Genomic DNA, 15955 nt, shown 5'->3' on the forward strand with positions numbered 1-15955 from the left:
AATTGGTTGCAGGATCACATCTCTGTGTTCCCTTTTTCCCATTAAACCAACGCTCACGGGCACCACAACCCTCTGTTCTTCCTTCCCTGAGCTGCAACGAGCTTTTCCTGGGAGGACAGAATGAGCTGTTGCCTTTCCATAGTGAAACAAAGGCCAGGCCTGGAAGAGTTAACTGAGATATTTGGGCCTGCTAAGAAAAGCCCCCCCAGCACTTGTTCTGCTGCTCAGAGCTGTTCTGTTCTGTTCACTGGACCTAAACCCAGAACAATGCTAGAAACGGTGTACAATGAACCTGGGGGTAATAAATTAGGATAAGGTGGACATTTGAATAGGAGGAAAGGGCTTGGAGCCTTTCTGCAAGCTTCAGTAGTTAGGGCAAGACCCGTGGAAAGGTAAGAAGGTCAGAGCAAGAAAGGTGAGAAGACGACCCCCAGCTTGAGGCCGAAGGCTGGATGTACCCCCGAAATTCAGTGCCAGGAGAAGCACCTCCCTGAGCTCCACCTGGACTCTGCCTGTCATGAATATGTACAGATAGATGTTGTAGTCATATGAATATGCCAGTAATCACATGTGTAAAATCGTACAAACCCCTTGATTTGTGTGGTGCCCTTGAGCGAGTCTGTGCAGGGCCGCCTGCCTCGCTCCCAGCCTGGCTTTGCAACTGTTGCCTAAAGAAAACTCAGGGAGGAAAAAAAACTCGGAGGCAACTTAATATGGAGGTAAGGTAAGAAAGGGGTTTAAGGGTGCCTCTCGGGCACTGAGGTTACAAGATGTGCAGCTCCGATCCAGTGTTACAATTTTATAACGCTGTCTGTCCAATCCCGGATTTTATCCACCCCCCAGCTTTCACCCTCGTCCACCCCCAGCCCACCCCTTGGGAGTTGGGTCTGGGGTCTTTTTGAGACCCTTTTCTTCATCACCTCGGTCTTCCTGGGAGTATGGAGGGCACACAGTCACACAGTTCTTGACTGTACCTTGTGGCTCAGGCCAGGGATTAGATGTTCTTAAACAGGAGAGACCTACCTTGAAGGGAAGTCTAAATATTCTAATGGAATTTAGGGGGGTAATTGATGTGGGGAGCATGGAATGGGGTAAGAGGGTTGGGGAATGTGTATCTACTGTGGTAAGGGTAAGGGAATAAATGCAGCTGGTTCTAAGACCTACATTTACTACAGAACTGCTTCTAAAACTTATAAAAATCAGAAAAATCAAAAGGACCCTGAGGCATCACAGCAGATACCCGGCTGCTCAAAGGACGCAAGGTCTCTGAGCAGTCCTCCCCGCCGAGTTTTTCGGCACCGACAGCTCTGGTTTCCCCTCGCAGCCATCCCCGCGCGGTTCCAGCAGCCGCTCCGCGACGTGCGCTGCCCCGAGCAGGGGGACGCCGAGTTCCGCTGCGTCCTGCGCAGCCCCTGCCACCGGCCCGCCTGGCTGCACAAGACACACGCCCTGCGGGCCGGCCCGAGGCACCACATCTCCGTGTCGCCCGACGGCCTCACCCACCAGCTCCTCATCAGGAACGTGGAGCCCGCGGACAGCGGGATGTACACGCTGGAGGCGGGGCAGGGCTCCTCCAGCGCCTGGCTGCTCGTGGAGTGTGAGTGCCGGGGGGGCTGGGGTGGGACACGGGAACGTTCCTCTCGCTGCCTCGTTGTCCGGGGAGATGTTCCCATGCTGAGAAATCAGTTGTTGAGCCTCTGGTTCCTCAGTCATGGATGATAGAGTGGGGGGTGTTGAGGCTCTGGGGTGACTTTAGAGCCCCTTCCAGGGCCTAAAGGGGCTCCAGGAGAGCTGGAGAGGGACTGGGGACAAGGGATGGAGGGACAGGACAAGGGGGGATGGCTTCATTGTGACAGAGGGCAGGGTTGGATGGAATATTGGGAAGGAATTCCTCCCTGTGAGGGTGGGGAGGCCCTGGTACAGTTGCCCAGAGAAGCTGTGGCTGCTCCTGGATCCCTGGAAGTGTCCAAGGCCAGGTTGGAGCAACCTGGGATAGCAGAAGGTGTCCCTGCCTGTGGCAGGGGGTGGGACTGGATGAGCTTTAAGGTCCCTTCCAACCCAAACCGTTCTGGGATTCTGTGATTCTAAATTCTATTTGGGAAAATGAAGGTCTGGTTAGACCCCCTTTCCTCTTCAAATGAGACCAATTTTTCTCTTTTTAATTAATCCTGACAAATCCTATTGGCTTATTGCTGCACACCTACAATGTTCTCTGTTATCAAAAACTGCTCCATATCTCACCACATGTTTTTGAGGAAGCTGTCACTGGGACCACACTACAGCAGGCATGGGGTCAGGAAGAAGGCAAAAGGAACTAATGAGTTCCAGATACAATCTAAGCCCCTCTAAATCAGACCTGTCATGCTGGAAATTTGTTTTTCTCTCAGTTTTGTCTTGTTTGTTTGTTTGTTATAACAACCGTGTTCCACTAAAAAAAGTTGTGTTTTAAATAAAAATAATTGTCTCTAATTAACTTTTCATTGTCTGAATGTGACACTGAAAAAATTCAGAATTTGAAATGAATTTAAATTTATTTAAATGTATTATGTGTCTGTATCCTAAAATTAAATTATAAAATTGCTTACACATTTTCTTTGGCCACTGATGCAATAGGTGACCTATTGATCATCTGTTCTTTGTTCCCCCCCTCTTTTTCTGTAAATTCTGTCTGCTCCAATCAAACAATGCAACTTCAACGCAGATGCCAAAGGGAAGAAGAGACCGGATGAGGAAGGAATTGAAACAATCGAAAGGGAGACATCTGAGTGGCTGAAGGAAACGATGGCAGACAACGAAAGGGCGAGGAAACTTCGGCGCCAGGAACGTGCCGGGGACGAAGGTCATGCCATGGACACCGGCGAGGAAGAAAAGGGCTGGTACAGGAAGGGTCAAGGCAGCAGCCAGGACAGAGGCCAAGGCAGTGGCCAAGGCCACTCCATGGATACTGATGATGGAAGCCACATATTTTTGGGAAAAGAGGGGCTCCGCAAAACCCACATAAACGGAGGGATGGGGCCTGGGCAGTTTTCTGGAGCAGATCTAGATGGAGACTCAGTGACAAATGATGGCAGCATCTTTGGATTAAAAGGCTTAGGAGGCAAAGGTGGATTAAGGCCTGTGCACGGCATGGACTCTGTGCCAGGCAGGGAAGGTCCTGGGGATGGAGCAGGAGGAGCAGGGGGATGGGATTCTGTGGCTGGCAGAGGAGAGGGTGTGCTGGGTGCTGGTCACATGGACATGGATGGTGGAGAAGGTTTGGGCTCTCAGTATGACAAGGATGGGAATTTAGGTGATCCCAGTTCCAGAGCTGGCTTTGGGGGTGTTGGGAGATTTGGTGCCACTGATGGAAGTTCTGTGCCAGATGGGCTCAGTCCTGGTTCAGGCAGAGTGGGAGATGGTGTGGGGGATCTGTTCAGCAGGGCTGGCCCAGGGGCTGCAGCGTGGGGGAGTGCTGCAGAGCCTGCAAGAGGAATGGGGTCCCACCATGGCAAGGGTGGTGATCTGACTGGGGGTGACATGAACGGAGCAGGGATAAACAGACAGGGACAAACAGGGGCTCCCTATGGCAAGGATGGCCTGGCACCTCATGCCAGTGCTCAGTTGGGTCAGGGGGGCAGGTCTGGCTCGCTGTATGGCCCAGGTGGCCTTCCAAGTGGAGATGGGGCTCTACCTGGTGCAGGTGGCAGTTCTGTAGGAGAAATGGAGGCTTTCTATGGTCCAGATGGTCGGCCACTTGGAGCAGGGGCTGGTGGTGCTGGTGGTTCAGGTGCAGGGGGATTTGGGGCTCCCTATGGAAAGGATGGCATCCCTGCTGGAGCTGGGGTTGGTGGTGCTGGTGCAGGGGGATTTGGGGCTCCCTATGGAAAGGATGGTCTCCCAGCTGGGGCTGGTGCTGGTGGTACTGGTGGTGCTGGTGCAGGGCCACTTGGGTATCCATATGGAAAAGATGGCATCCCTGCTGGACCAGGTGTTGGTGGAGCTGAAGGTGGTGGCTTTGGAGGTGTTGGATCTTTGTATGGGAAGGATGGTCTCCCAGTTGGAGCAGGTGTTGGTGCTGCTGGTGTAGCTGGGGCAGGGGGATTTGGTTCTCCCTATGGAAAGGATGGTCTTCCAGCTGGAGCTGGTGTTGGTGGTGCTGGTGCTGCTGGTGCAGGGGAGTTTGGGTATCCATATGGAAAAGATGGCCTCCCTGCTGGTGCAGGCACTGGTGGAGCTGCAGGTGGTGGCTTTGGAGGTGTTGGGTCTCCTTATGGAATGGATGGTTTCCCAGCTGGAGCAGGTGCTGCTGGTGCAGGGGGAGGTGGGGGTCCCTATGGAAAGGATGGTCTCCCAGTGGGAGCAGGGGTTGGTGCTGCTGGTGGTGCTGGTGCAGGGGGATTTGGGGCTCCCTATGGAAAGGATGGTCTCCCAGCTGGAGCAGGAGTTGGTGGGGCTGGTGTAGGGGGATTTGAGGCTCCCTATGGAAAGAATGGTCTCCCAGTGGGAGCAGGTTTTGGTGGTGCTGGTGTAGCTGGTGCAGGGGGAGTTGGAGCTCTCTCTGGTGTCCCTGGTGGGGCTGGTACTGGTGGTGCTGGTGTAGCTGGTGCAGGGGGAATTGGGGCTCCCTATGGAAAGGATGGTGTCCTGGCTGGACCAAGCATTGGTGGAGCTCCAGGTGGTGGTGTGGGAGGTGTTGGAGCTCCATATGGAATTGATGGTTTCCCAGCTGGAGCAGGTGCTGCTGGTGCAGGGGGAGTTGGATCTCCATATGGAAAGGATGGTCTCCCAGCTGGAGCTGGTATTGGTGGTGCTGGTGCAGGGGGAGTTGCAGCTCCCTTTGGAAAGGATGGTCTTCCAGTTGGAGCTGGTGTTGGTGGTGCTGGTGTTGGTGGTGCTGGTGTAGGGGCATTTGGGTCTCCCTATGGAAAGGATGGTCTTCCAGCTGGGGCTGGTGCTGGTGGTGCTGGTGCAGGGGGAGTTGGTTCTCCCTATGGAATAGATGGTCTTGCAGCTGGGGCTGGTGGTGCTGGTGGGGTTGGTGCAGCTGGTGCAGGGGGGGTTGGGGCTCTCTATGGAAAGGATGGTGTCCTGGCTGGAGCAGGGGTTGGTGGTGCTGGTGGTGCAGGGGGAGTTGGAGCTCTCTGTGGAAAGGATGGTCTCCCAGCTGGAGCTGGTGGTGGTGGTATTGCTGGTGCTGCAGGAGTTGTGTCTCCCTATGGGAAGGATGGTCTCCCAGCTGGGGCTGGTGGGGCTGGTGAGGCTGGTGTAGCTGGTGCAGGGGGAGTTGGGGCTCCCTATGGGAAGGATGGTGTCCCAGCTGGAGCTGGTGTTGGTGTTGCTGGTGGTGCAGGAGTTGTGTCTCCCTATGGAATGGATGGTCTCCAGGCTGGGGCTGTGGCAGGAGCTGCTCCTTTTCCCTTTGGAGGTGAGGGAGCGATGGGATCTCAGCATGGCAGGGATGGTGGGCTGGGCAGAGCTCCGGGATATCCAGGGGGAGCAGGAGGAGAGAACTTTTCCGTGGAAGGGGGGGGTGTGGGTGGCTCTGCAGTGTGGGGCGCTGGATCTCCCTACGGCAAGGATGTGGGATCAGCTGGAGCCTGGGCTGGTGCAGGAGCTGGTGGGAGGTTGGGAGGGGATGGAAGGGATTCATTCCTTGGTAAAGGAGGTGTGGGAGGTGGTGGTGGACCAGGTAGTGAATATGGAAAGGGCATTGCCAGTGATGGCAGAGGATCAGGGAACCAAGGTTCAGTTGGTGACAGAGGGTCACTGTCAGGTCAAGGAGATGTCTGGGGTGAGGGCAGAGATTTAGGCCAGTTGGGCTCCCTTTATGGCAGAGATTCCACCTTTGGAGGGGCAGGGAGCAAATCCTGGAACAGACCTGCTGATGGGAGCAGTTCAGGTGGTTTTGGTCAAGGTCCACCCAGTCATGACCAGATGTCAGCTCTCTTTGGTGGGCTTGCCCCAGCAAGCCAGAGGAACGAGGAACCTGACCTGGATGTTAAAGCAAAGGATCTCCCAACCAACACAGAAAGTACAGCCCAGAAGAGACGGTCCTGCCTGGATGATCTCAAAGGTACGTGGTGGTGCAGTGGCTCCTTGGTGACTCCTGGGCTTTGCATTTGGACACTCACGTTCCTGGTCCTGCAAAGAAATGGAATTTTATGGGCCAGACAAACAGAGCTCTGTGTAGAAATTTGGTTGTGATCCCTTCCTAATTCTCCCACTGATTTGCTGTTTATCTTACACGACTTGCTCTGATCAAATTGCCTTCAATATTTAAATGATCCTTGCTGAAATGGTCTAAATCGGGTCTCATCTGTTCATTCAAATACGTTTCACATCCACGTGGAACCGACCGATTCCCGTAAAGTTTCAAGGAATATCATCGTGTTTCTTTGATATTGTTGTAATTTAAAACTTGTTGCTAATTTAAAACTTATTTTTTCTAACGTCTAGTGCAAAGAACTGTGGTTTTCCAAGTTCTGGGGGTAATTCTTTGCTTCTATTTGGTTCTATTTGATCAGGCCTAATGTAAAGTGCCTGCTTATACTGGATTATATAATGTAAAGAGCTCTTTTCTCTTGTAACATCAGAAATAATAAGGTGCTGATATAGTAAAAGGGGAGTAATGTGTTTGTAGCTGTTTGAGTAAGACCTGTGGCTCCACTAGCAAGATGATGATGTGAAAATTGTAGAAATTAGGAATTTCAAATGTGTAACCAAAGGGGAATATTCACCTAATGGGATTGCTGACAAATTAGGAACTATCAAGGCAAACAAAATATGAATAAGGAAGTAAGACAAAATTGGAGTTCAAGGGGTGTTTATTAGAGAGGGGATGAGGTTGTTAATGGAGAAGAACTTGGAAAGGGAAAGAGGAATATGGGGGTGGAGAACAATATTCCCGGGGCTGTTTGGGGGAACCCCCATGGCAGCCCCGTGTCTGGTCAGTGCAGAGGAAGAGGATGGTGAAGCAGGATATCCACACCCTGGAACAGCCTGTTTTTCCCCACTGGCTGTAGAGGGAGCCAGGACAATCAGCACAGACATAAAGCAGCAAATCCATAGCTGAACAGTGTGATTTGTGATGACTCCGTTGCCCGGGGGTTGATGGTGGGACTGTACCATGAACAGGCCAGGCTGGCACGTCCCTTCTGAGGGTACCCAGGTGGCCACAGTGTGGGGCACAAAAGCCTGCCATGACCACAGGACACATGTTTTAAAAAGCTCTCTTTTCTCTTCCCATGCACGTCCATGTCCCTGTTCTCCCCCTTTCCCCCCTGACTGTTCAGTCCCCCGGTGTTACCTCAACAAGCAGCTGGCCACGGTCCGGGTGGTGAAGGGGGAGCCAGCCGAGCTCTCCTGCACCGTCAGCAAGGAGGACGTGACAGGAACCTGGTTTAAAGACGGGCTGAAGGTGGGTGTCCTTCCACTCACTGTTTCCTTTGGTCAGCAGTGCTCTGCTCTCTGCCTTCACTCCCTAAGTGCTGTGCCAAGGTGTCCTTCCCTCTGCCCTCTGCTGAGCCGGAGCGTGGCCCTGCAAAGATTCACGGACTCACAGAATCCCAGGACGATTTGGGTTGGAAGGGACCTCAAAGACCATCTTGTTCCCACCCCCTGCCAGGGGCAGGGACTCCTTCCACTAGCCCAGGCTGCTCCCAGCCCCGTCCAACACTTACAGGGATGGGGCATCTGCTTCCTGATAGAAACCCAGGAAGATTTCCCCCCCTTCCTGCTACCAGACATTCCCATTCTTGCTGACTACAGCCAGCTTTGTGTTTTCCATTCTTTTTCAAGGATGGAGATGGTGTGGTCACTTGCTTGCAATGCAACCCTTCTTTTCCTGGGTGAATGAGAGAAAAATGCCAAAAGCAAGGGAAGAATCCTCAAAGGATCTTTCAGGCAGGGATATCGTGGAGAGTGTTCATTCAAATTAGTGCTTGAGGTCAAGCACAGACATCATACAGAATTATAGGGTTGTTTAGGTTGGAAAAGACCTCTAAGATTATCAAATCCAATCTTGAACCCATCACCACCACCACATATCCATATCCTATAGATATATTCTATATCCTTTAGTCTATGTTCCTAAAGAATGCTGAAGAGTGATTCCAGCTGTGGGATCCAGATGATATTGTAGGACTTCTGAGGTGTCAGACTCAAGCACTGATCAAAAGTTTTGTCATTAAGAACAGAAAGAGAGAGCTTGGAGGTTGATCTAACATTTTTTTTAATTGATCTTTGAAAAAAACCAAGTCTTTGTGGGGGGTATGTTGATAATGCTTATCTCAGTTTCAGTTGGGATTGCTTTTTTCCCTTTTTTTCTCAAAGCATGGGTCTCTGTCCTTTGCCTTGTAGTTGACAAGCATGCAAGGAGTTGTGTTTGAAAAGAAAGGTCTAGTCCACAAACTAATTATTAACAAAGCTGAAGACATTCATGCTGGGAAATACAGGTTTGAAGGTGGAGATGTGAAAACTGAGGCTTCAATTTTTGTTGAAGGTGAGTCTGTTAAAACCACCAATGCAGGATGTAAGCTTTGATGGGCTTTAAATGTAATATGTTTTATCAGAGACCAGTAGTTGGTTATGGAGATAACTTTGTTATAAAGAATTCCAAGATAACTGAGAGATGGTTTTTGTACAGGTTGGTGCATTTTGTATTCACAAATTTAACTAGGGAGCCTTCCCACATGGATCCTGTTGGTAACTCAGAGATTTTGGGGTGCACAGAACACTTTATCAGAGCAGTTCTTCATTCTTTGTGTTTAGTGCGTTGCTAAAGAGAAACCTTCTCCAGTGGAAGGTTTTTGTGACACCACAAAACCTCCTGATAATTATCCCGTAGCGAAGCACAAGTTTGTGAATCCCTGAGCACAAAACCAGTGAAGGTCCAAGTGTTGTGAGATCCTCAGAGTTCCTGGCAGCATCCTGAGCCCTTCCCTCCGAGCCTTGTCCTCTCTGAATTGTGGTTTTTAATGACTTTTTGTATCTCCTGGTCAGACCCTCCACAGGTTGACAAAGTTCTCCTCAAGAACCTGAGCAGTGTCCCCACGGTGGCCAAGGCCGGGCAGGCAGTGAAGCTCAGGATCCCCTTCGAGGGCCGTCTGCCCATCAGGGCCACGTGGCTCAAGGACAAGATGGAGCTGGCAGATGACACCAGGATCCGTGTGGATAAAACAGACACCCACACCACGCTGTCCATCCCCAGCTGCGACAGGAGGGACTGTGGGGATTACAAGGTCAGGCTGAAGAACGACAGCGGAGTCCTGGAGATCGACTTAAAGCTCATGGTCATAGGTAAGAGCCCCATAAATCCACTGCTGAGCTCAGGCAGGGAACCCACTGACACTGGTGACAATCTTATTTGGAGCTGCAGGGTGTTCCAAGAGGAACAAGACTGCATTTTGCCACTAAATCAGGCTACAAGGAAAGATTGCTGACGTGCTTCTTGCCCTTTAGTATGAGGTGGCACAAGTCTGGTTTGGTTTTTCCCAGCCTCAGCAGCTGAGTTTGGAACGCTGAGAGACTATGGGAGATGGGACTGTGCTCAACATGCAAATCTGAAACGGGGTGTCAAGGCCAAATTCAGCCCTACCATCGATGTCTGGGCCCCCTTGGGAGACCAGAAATGACATTCTTCCTGTGTTATCAAGCTGACTTGGTGCAGTGCTTATGGGAACAGGGAGAGCAAGGGCCTGGCTCCCCCTTTCCATCAGAGTTAGAAGAGTGGATATTTGGAAGAGGCAATTTCAGTGCCCAGCCCTCATCCTGCAGCTGTGCCATCAGGAACAGTCTCGCAGCTGCTGAGCAAGAGCCAGTGTGTGCTCCAAACCCAGGAGCACATCTGGGTCTGGAGCCAACTCATCATCCCTCTGTCCATCTTTCCAGACAAGCCACAGCCACCAGCAGGACCCATCAAAGTCGTGGAGAGCTCTGCCAATGCCATCACCATCCGGTGGCAGCCCCCGAAGGACGATGGGGGCAAACCAGTGCAGAGGTACCTTGTGGAGAGGCAGCAGGCGGGCAAGAACGACTGGGAGACCTTGGGAGACACCCCCAGGAGCTGCACCACCTTCACCACCAACAAGGTGGAAGAAGATACGAGCTACTACTTCAGGGTGAGGGCCGTGAACGTGGAGGGGACGAGCGACGCGCTGGAGTCGGGCGAAGTGAAGGCGGCTGGCAAAGGTGAGGAGAACTTCTCCTAATTCACAATTCAGGCTGGGAAATCCATTGTCAAAGCTGACATCAGAGAACACTCACTGCATTTTGGGTGTTGCTGCAGATCTAAACTCTAGTGGTGGCTGTGAGGTCTTCACACAAACCTGTGGAGGCTGCACAGCAAGAGCAGCAGTTTGTTGTAGGCTCTGGTGCTGCTGAGGAGGAGTTGCCTTCTTGGCAATGCTCCATCCTGAATTGGAAAACCAATTCCAGAGGGGAAATGCAAAACACATCCGGATCAAAGGAAATTTTTCCCAGTGTGGCTACAAAGGGAACGTGTGAGGCCTTTTCTCAGCTTCCTGGGCAAAGCAGTGTCTCCGTGGGTGCAGCATTTGTAGCATGACCACTCCATTCCCCTGGTTTCCAAACAACTGAATATATTCTTTGTCCTTCAATGAGTTCAAATACTAGAACAGGTTAGCCATGAGCACAAATGCAGTACTACAGAGAGAGCAATGCTATATTCTGGTTCTTTCTACACTGACTATGTATTTTGAAAGCTTTAGCAGAGAGTTAAAAAATCCATTCTGGTCCCAGTTTCTGTCACTAAAAGCAAGGCTGATGCTGACTGTTCCTACCACATAAGAAGGACACACCTCACTCCACTGGCTGACAGTGGAATTGTCAGTCCTGCTGACAGCAGGTCTTTTGTGAAATCAAAACTCAGGAACAAGGTCTGTGCTGGATCCAGGTTTTCAAAGCACATCCATGGGAATACCTTGGGGAAAGTGGAAGAAGAAACGACACAGAACACTGTTTTATCTTGCAATAAAAATACACCTGCTAATAATGGAACCCTAATGTCTTTCCAGCTTCCCCTGGTGCCCCAGATCCCCCTGAGATTGTCAGTGCCAGCAGGGACACCGTCACAATATCCTGGAAAGCACCTCGTAAAACTGGCACTTCCCAAATCGTGGGATACATCGTTCAGAAACGCAAGAAGGGCACCATGACCTGGCTGCCAGTCACCAATGGGCCTGTGAAAGGTGAGTATCCCAAATCCTGGAACAGTCTGGAACACTTGACAAGGTAAAAAAGTTCAATTGGGTTCAGGAATGGCTTGGGATCTCACACCTTTTCACACTGGTGTTTTTCCTCTGCAGTTCTTGAGCTTCTGACTCACCCTGTTGCAGCCATTTTAGCCTGTCTGAAGTTTTACCTTCTATTTTTCTCAGCTCTGGTGTGTTCTGGAGTTTTCTCTCAACTCCATTTTTCTCCCAGCTGAGGTTTCCTGGCTGTGCCACAGCAAAGCCAGCTCTTGGTTTAAACCCAGCTGAGCCTGGGGGCAGGATTAGGGTCTTTTCTAGGTTGTGTGGAGGCACCTGGAGAAGAGCACAGAGAAGATCATGCTACATCCTGGGATGTAGCTCCTCTGATGTCTCCAGTTTCTGGAATTAAAGCTTTCACTTCACATGCAGAACTATTGTCCTTAGTCCTACAGACAGGACTTTATAAATGCAAGGAATAGAAAGAAACCCAAGTGATGTGTCTGAGCTCCAGAGTGTGCTTTGACTATAGCAGCATCTTCTATTAGGGGCAAGTTAGGACTTCTCAGGTATAGAAGGGTTTAGGATCATCCCCTGAGGAAAAGCAGGATGCATCCTGTATCCCTAACTTAATAACTCTCAGCAGCACTGCTGAGGCTGCACCCTGAGTGCTGGGCCCAGTTCTGCACCACCTAACTCAAGAGAGACATGGAGGGGCTGGAGCGTGTCCTGGGAAGGGGACGGAGCTGGGGAAGGGGCTGGAGAAGCAGGAGAACTGAGGGAGCTGGGGAAGGGGCTGGAGAACCTCTGAGGGAGCTAGAAAGGGTCTGGAGCAGCAGGAGAACTGAGGGAGCTGGGGGGGCTCATCCTGGAGAAAAGGAGGCTCAGGGGGGACCTTCTGGCTCTGTAACTCCCTGACAGGAGGGGGGAGCCGGGGGGGGTCGGGCTCTGCTCCCAGGGAACAAGGGACAGGAGGAGAGGGAACGGCCTCAGGCTGTGCCAGGGGAGGGTCAGGTTGGACATCAGGAGGAATTTCTTCCTGGAAAGGGTGGTCAGGCATTGGCAGGGGCTGCCCAGGGCTGTGATGGGGTCCCCACCCCTGGAGTCATCCAAGGAAAGGACTGGACATGGCACTGAGTGCTCTGGGCTGGGGGACAATGGGGGCATCAGGCACAGGGTAGACTCGATGATCTCAGAGGTCTTTTCCACCCTAAATGATTCTGTGATTCTGTGATTCAAGTGCTGTTTGATTTTGAATGAACACATCCCAGAAGAACACACGCACTTGGATAGGGGAGGGCAGGGGAGTCAATGACAGCATTTACAGCTCCTGAGAATGATTCAGTCCATAATTCTACCCGGAGTGAGGTCCAGCATCGTTGTCTCTCCTTTCCTGCTGGGGGGCAGCTCAGCCGAGCCAACACACTCCTTTCCTTCCTGCAGACAAGAAGCTGAAGGTGACCAGCCTCAAGAAGGGTGTGCAGTACGAGTTTCGGGTGGCAGCTGTCAATGCTGCTGGCACAGGAGATGCCAGCGACCCCTCCCCGCCCGTCTTTGCCCGGGACCCCACGAGTGAGTGCTCTGTCCTTCTGCTTCTGGGGTGGCTGAACGTACACTGGGGGGGTTAGTGGAGAACAGACCTTCTGAAATGCTCTGTAAAAGTGTGTGAAGACAAAGATCAAATAGCTGGGGAATGTTTCAGGGTTGAGAATGAGCTCGAGGAAGGAGCAGAAGGATTTCCCGTGGGATGTCCAAGGGAAGGTGTGGCAGACTCCCTGTGTGGGGTCTGTGCAGTGTGAAGGACTCGGGATGGGCTGCAGGCCATGTTGGGGGTGTTGTGGGTTGTCCTGCAGGGCTGGCAGGAGCAAAGATCCACCTTTCAAGAACTAGGACGAGGCGTGGGCATGACAACAGGGTGGGTGTCCAGTGCTCTCCAAGAACGCCAGGGAATCTCAGGAAGTGACTGAAAAGATGGAACAGAAATCCTAGAAAAAATACTTTCAACAAAATTTCTCTCTCCAGAATCCCCGGGCCAAGTGCAGGAGCTCAGAGTGAGCAGCTGTGACAGCACCAGCGTGACCCTGACGTGGAACAGGCCCGAGGTCAAGGACGGGAACGAAGTGAAGGGCTACGAGGTGGAGATGAGGCCTTCCCACGGCTCCAGCTGGACCAAGTGCCTCACCCTCCCTGCAGAGGCCACCACGGGCACCATCAAGGGCCTGCAGCCCAAGGAGAAGTACTTGCTGCGTGTGAGGGCCCTCAGCGACAGCGGCCCCGGGGAGGCCGCGGAGCTCGAGGCCGTCGCGGAGGCCGCGGCCCCGGCGGGTGAGTCGGGGGCTCCTGCCAGGGGGAACGGGAGCAGCCGGGGGGTGGTGGTTTGGTCCAGGCCTTCCTGACAACCAGGTCGAAACCGGGAAAGTGGCTGTATCCCAGTATTCCATTCTGTCTCTGAACAGAAGCAGAAGTGTTACTACAAGGGGGAAGGAAGTTAGTCAGAGGTCAGAGCTCTTCACTGGGGTTGCAGAGGAGGGGCAGCCCCGCTGAGCTCCCGGGGTTTGCCGTGGGCCCTGGGAGATGGTTACTTCATCCCCTCGGGATGGGATGGCTGGTGGTGCAGTTCTGCTTTCCCAAGGGAAGTATGAAGATTCCTTTGTTTGCTAGCTCTCTACTAGCTGTGTACATCTGCCTATATCGGTTTTTCCGTTTGGGTTTCGGGGTGTTGGGGTTTTCTCTTTCTTATATGTAAATGGGTTTTTTTACAGTGGTATATAAGTGTAAATATGTATATATATATATATATATACTGCTTTAGCTCAGTTTATTTCGGGTCTTTTGGTTCCTTTTCCCCTCTTCCCTTTCCTTCATGTAAGGGGGGGATTTCGATGTGGATCTCTGGGGCCTTGGTGGGGAGCCAGGTCCAGGCTGCACAGAGGGCTGTGGGACACGGGGATGAGCTTCCTTCACACCCCAGACTGACAGGAGGATGATGAGCACTCCGTGTCTCCCCTGCACTCTGCTGTTACCTGGTCACGTCACCAGGAAATTCTGAATATTTACCCGATGTCAGATGTGCAGAGCACAGCGTTCGGCTCATGTTGGAGACTCAGGAGGACAAAAGAACCCCCAAAACTCTCTCTTCTCTTTGGATTTATATTTTTATATTTATATTTGCAGAACCTTACCACAGTCACCAGACAGAAACCCCACATCCCTTATCCCTATCCACCTCTTTTAAGGGAAAATAGAGTTTTCAGTCTCTTTTCACACAGTCTTGTGGAACTAAGCATTTTATTTCGTTCCCTTAAATCCCAATTTTTAGGTTGTTTTTTGGATACTTTATTTTACTTTTTAGTTGTCTAGTTTGAAAGTTTTTTACCATTTCCACTTTTCCATCTTGATTTACAATCTGTAGCTCTGCCTTTTTTTCCCCTGCTGCTTGGGAATGTTGCAGAATTACAGAAGTAAGAGATAATTCTGTGAGGGATTCATCTTCCTTAACTTGGGGCCTAAGGGAAATTGTCTACTTTTGGGCTATGCCTGGAGACTCCTTTTATAATCAATCAGTAAATAGGTAAAATAAGTCCATCTGGGAAGCAGGTTTTTCAGTTTTGTAGTGGAAACACTAACTATAATTTAACACTATTATATTTGGCATTTAAAGAAAAATACTAAATACAATAGTATATTATATTGGTTAAAAAAAATATATATTTTGAATACTAAAATAATATTATTTGAAATAAACTCTGGCTGGTCTCCTGTGGGTTTTCTGTGCTCTGTGTTGAACGTGTAATTTGTAAGTGTCCCTCGGAATTTCCTTGTCTCCAGACACCATTTAAACACCAAAGATCATCCCTGTGATGGGATGAAGAGTGTCAAAGGGCCAGTTTCTCCATGATTCAGACATCACACGAACACAGAGATTGCTGTGAATGTATTTTTAAGTCGTTTCCCCTCCTTTGCCCACAGTGATAGATAAATAGCAGTGGAATTTGAAAGGTGTAGATGTCCAACTATTGAGTGCAACCCCTGTGTTTACCAGTTCCCCCCAGGTTACTGATCGACGACACGGTGAAAAACCTCCTGGTGGTAAGAGCAGGAAACCCCATCCGGGTGAATATTCCCTTCGAGGTAGGTGTTCCGTGGACTGGGGAATTCCCTGCCTGGTCCTGTGCTGGGAGTCGGGGGCAGACGTGAAAACTGAGCCACTCTTTTCTTGCCATGGAATTCAGTTTACGAGACAGCGGGCAAAGCCCTTGGCTGCCTGTGCCGGGGGCGCTTTCTGGGCGAGGGAAACAGCGGCACAAATTCAGCTGTCGCTTGTTGGCATCGGTGTTTTACGAGGCTGTGGGCACTCATTAACCTCTGCAAACGAGACACAGAGCTGTCCATCCAACCTCAGCAACGCTCTCAGCATCTGCTGCTGCTCTGCCAGACTTTAAAAATCACTAATTTTTGTATTATATATTTCTAGTTAACATTTATATTAAATATTATATTTATATATAATAGATTAAATAAATTTTACTAGTATATATAATTATATAGGAATAAATAGTATTATAAAATATAAATATTAAATAAACAATATATTATATATTATACTATATATTAATGTTATACTATATATTAATATAATATGTTAATTTTTATTAATATATTGATATATTGATTTCATTAATATATTGATATATTGATTTAATTAATATATTGATATTGTATTGTATATTAATTATCTATTAATATTAATATTATATATTAAATATATA

At 50.3% G+C, this 15955-nt stretch overlaps 1 protein-coding gene across 6 annotated transcripts in view; it reads left to right on the plus strand.

Moving 5' to 3' along the window:
• The window catches only part of IGFN1 (immunoglobulin like and fibronectin type III domain containing 1), a 41274-nt gene that overhangs the window by 20291 nt on the left and 5028 nt on the right, over positions 1-15955 (plus strand). For 2 of the 6 annotated variants that reach the window (XM_051808478.1, XM_051808479.1), the window contains exons 12-21: positions 1325-1597; positions 2702-6052; positions 7272-7396; positions 8338-8479; positions 8980-9276; positions 9868-10167; positions 11013-11186; positions 12630-12758; positions 13209-13511; positions 15229-15317. In XM_051808478.1, coding sequence (XP_051664438.1) covers positions 1325-1597; positions 2702-6052; positions 7272-7396; positions 8338-8479; positions 8980-9276; positions 9868-10167; positions 11013-11186; positions 12630-12758; positions 13209-13511; positions 15229-15317 — 5183 coding nt within the window. The remainder of the gene's footprint in view (positions 1-1324; positions 1598-2701; positions 6053-7271; positions 7397-8337; positions 8480-8979; positions 9277-9867; positions 10168-11012; positions 11187-12629; positions 12759-13208; positions 13512-15228; positions 15318-15955) is intronic. The other 4 variants (XM_051808481.1, XM_051808480.1, XM_051808482.1 and 1 more) reach the window with 4 other exon arrangements.

Source organism: Manacus candei, unplaced genomic scaffold (genome assembly GCF_025592945.1).
Source record: "Manacus candei isolate 608988 ecotype Guabito, Panama unplaced genomic scaffold, ASM2559294v1 h1tg000073l, whole genome shotgun sequence".
Lineage (NCBI taxonomy): Eukaryota > Metazoa > Chordata > Aves > Passeriformes > Pipridae > Manacus > Manacus candei.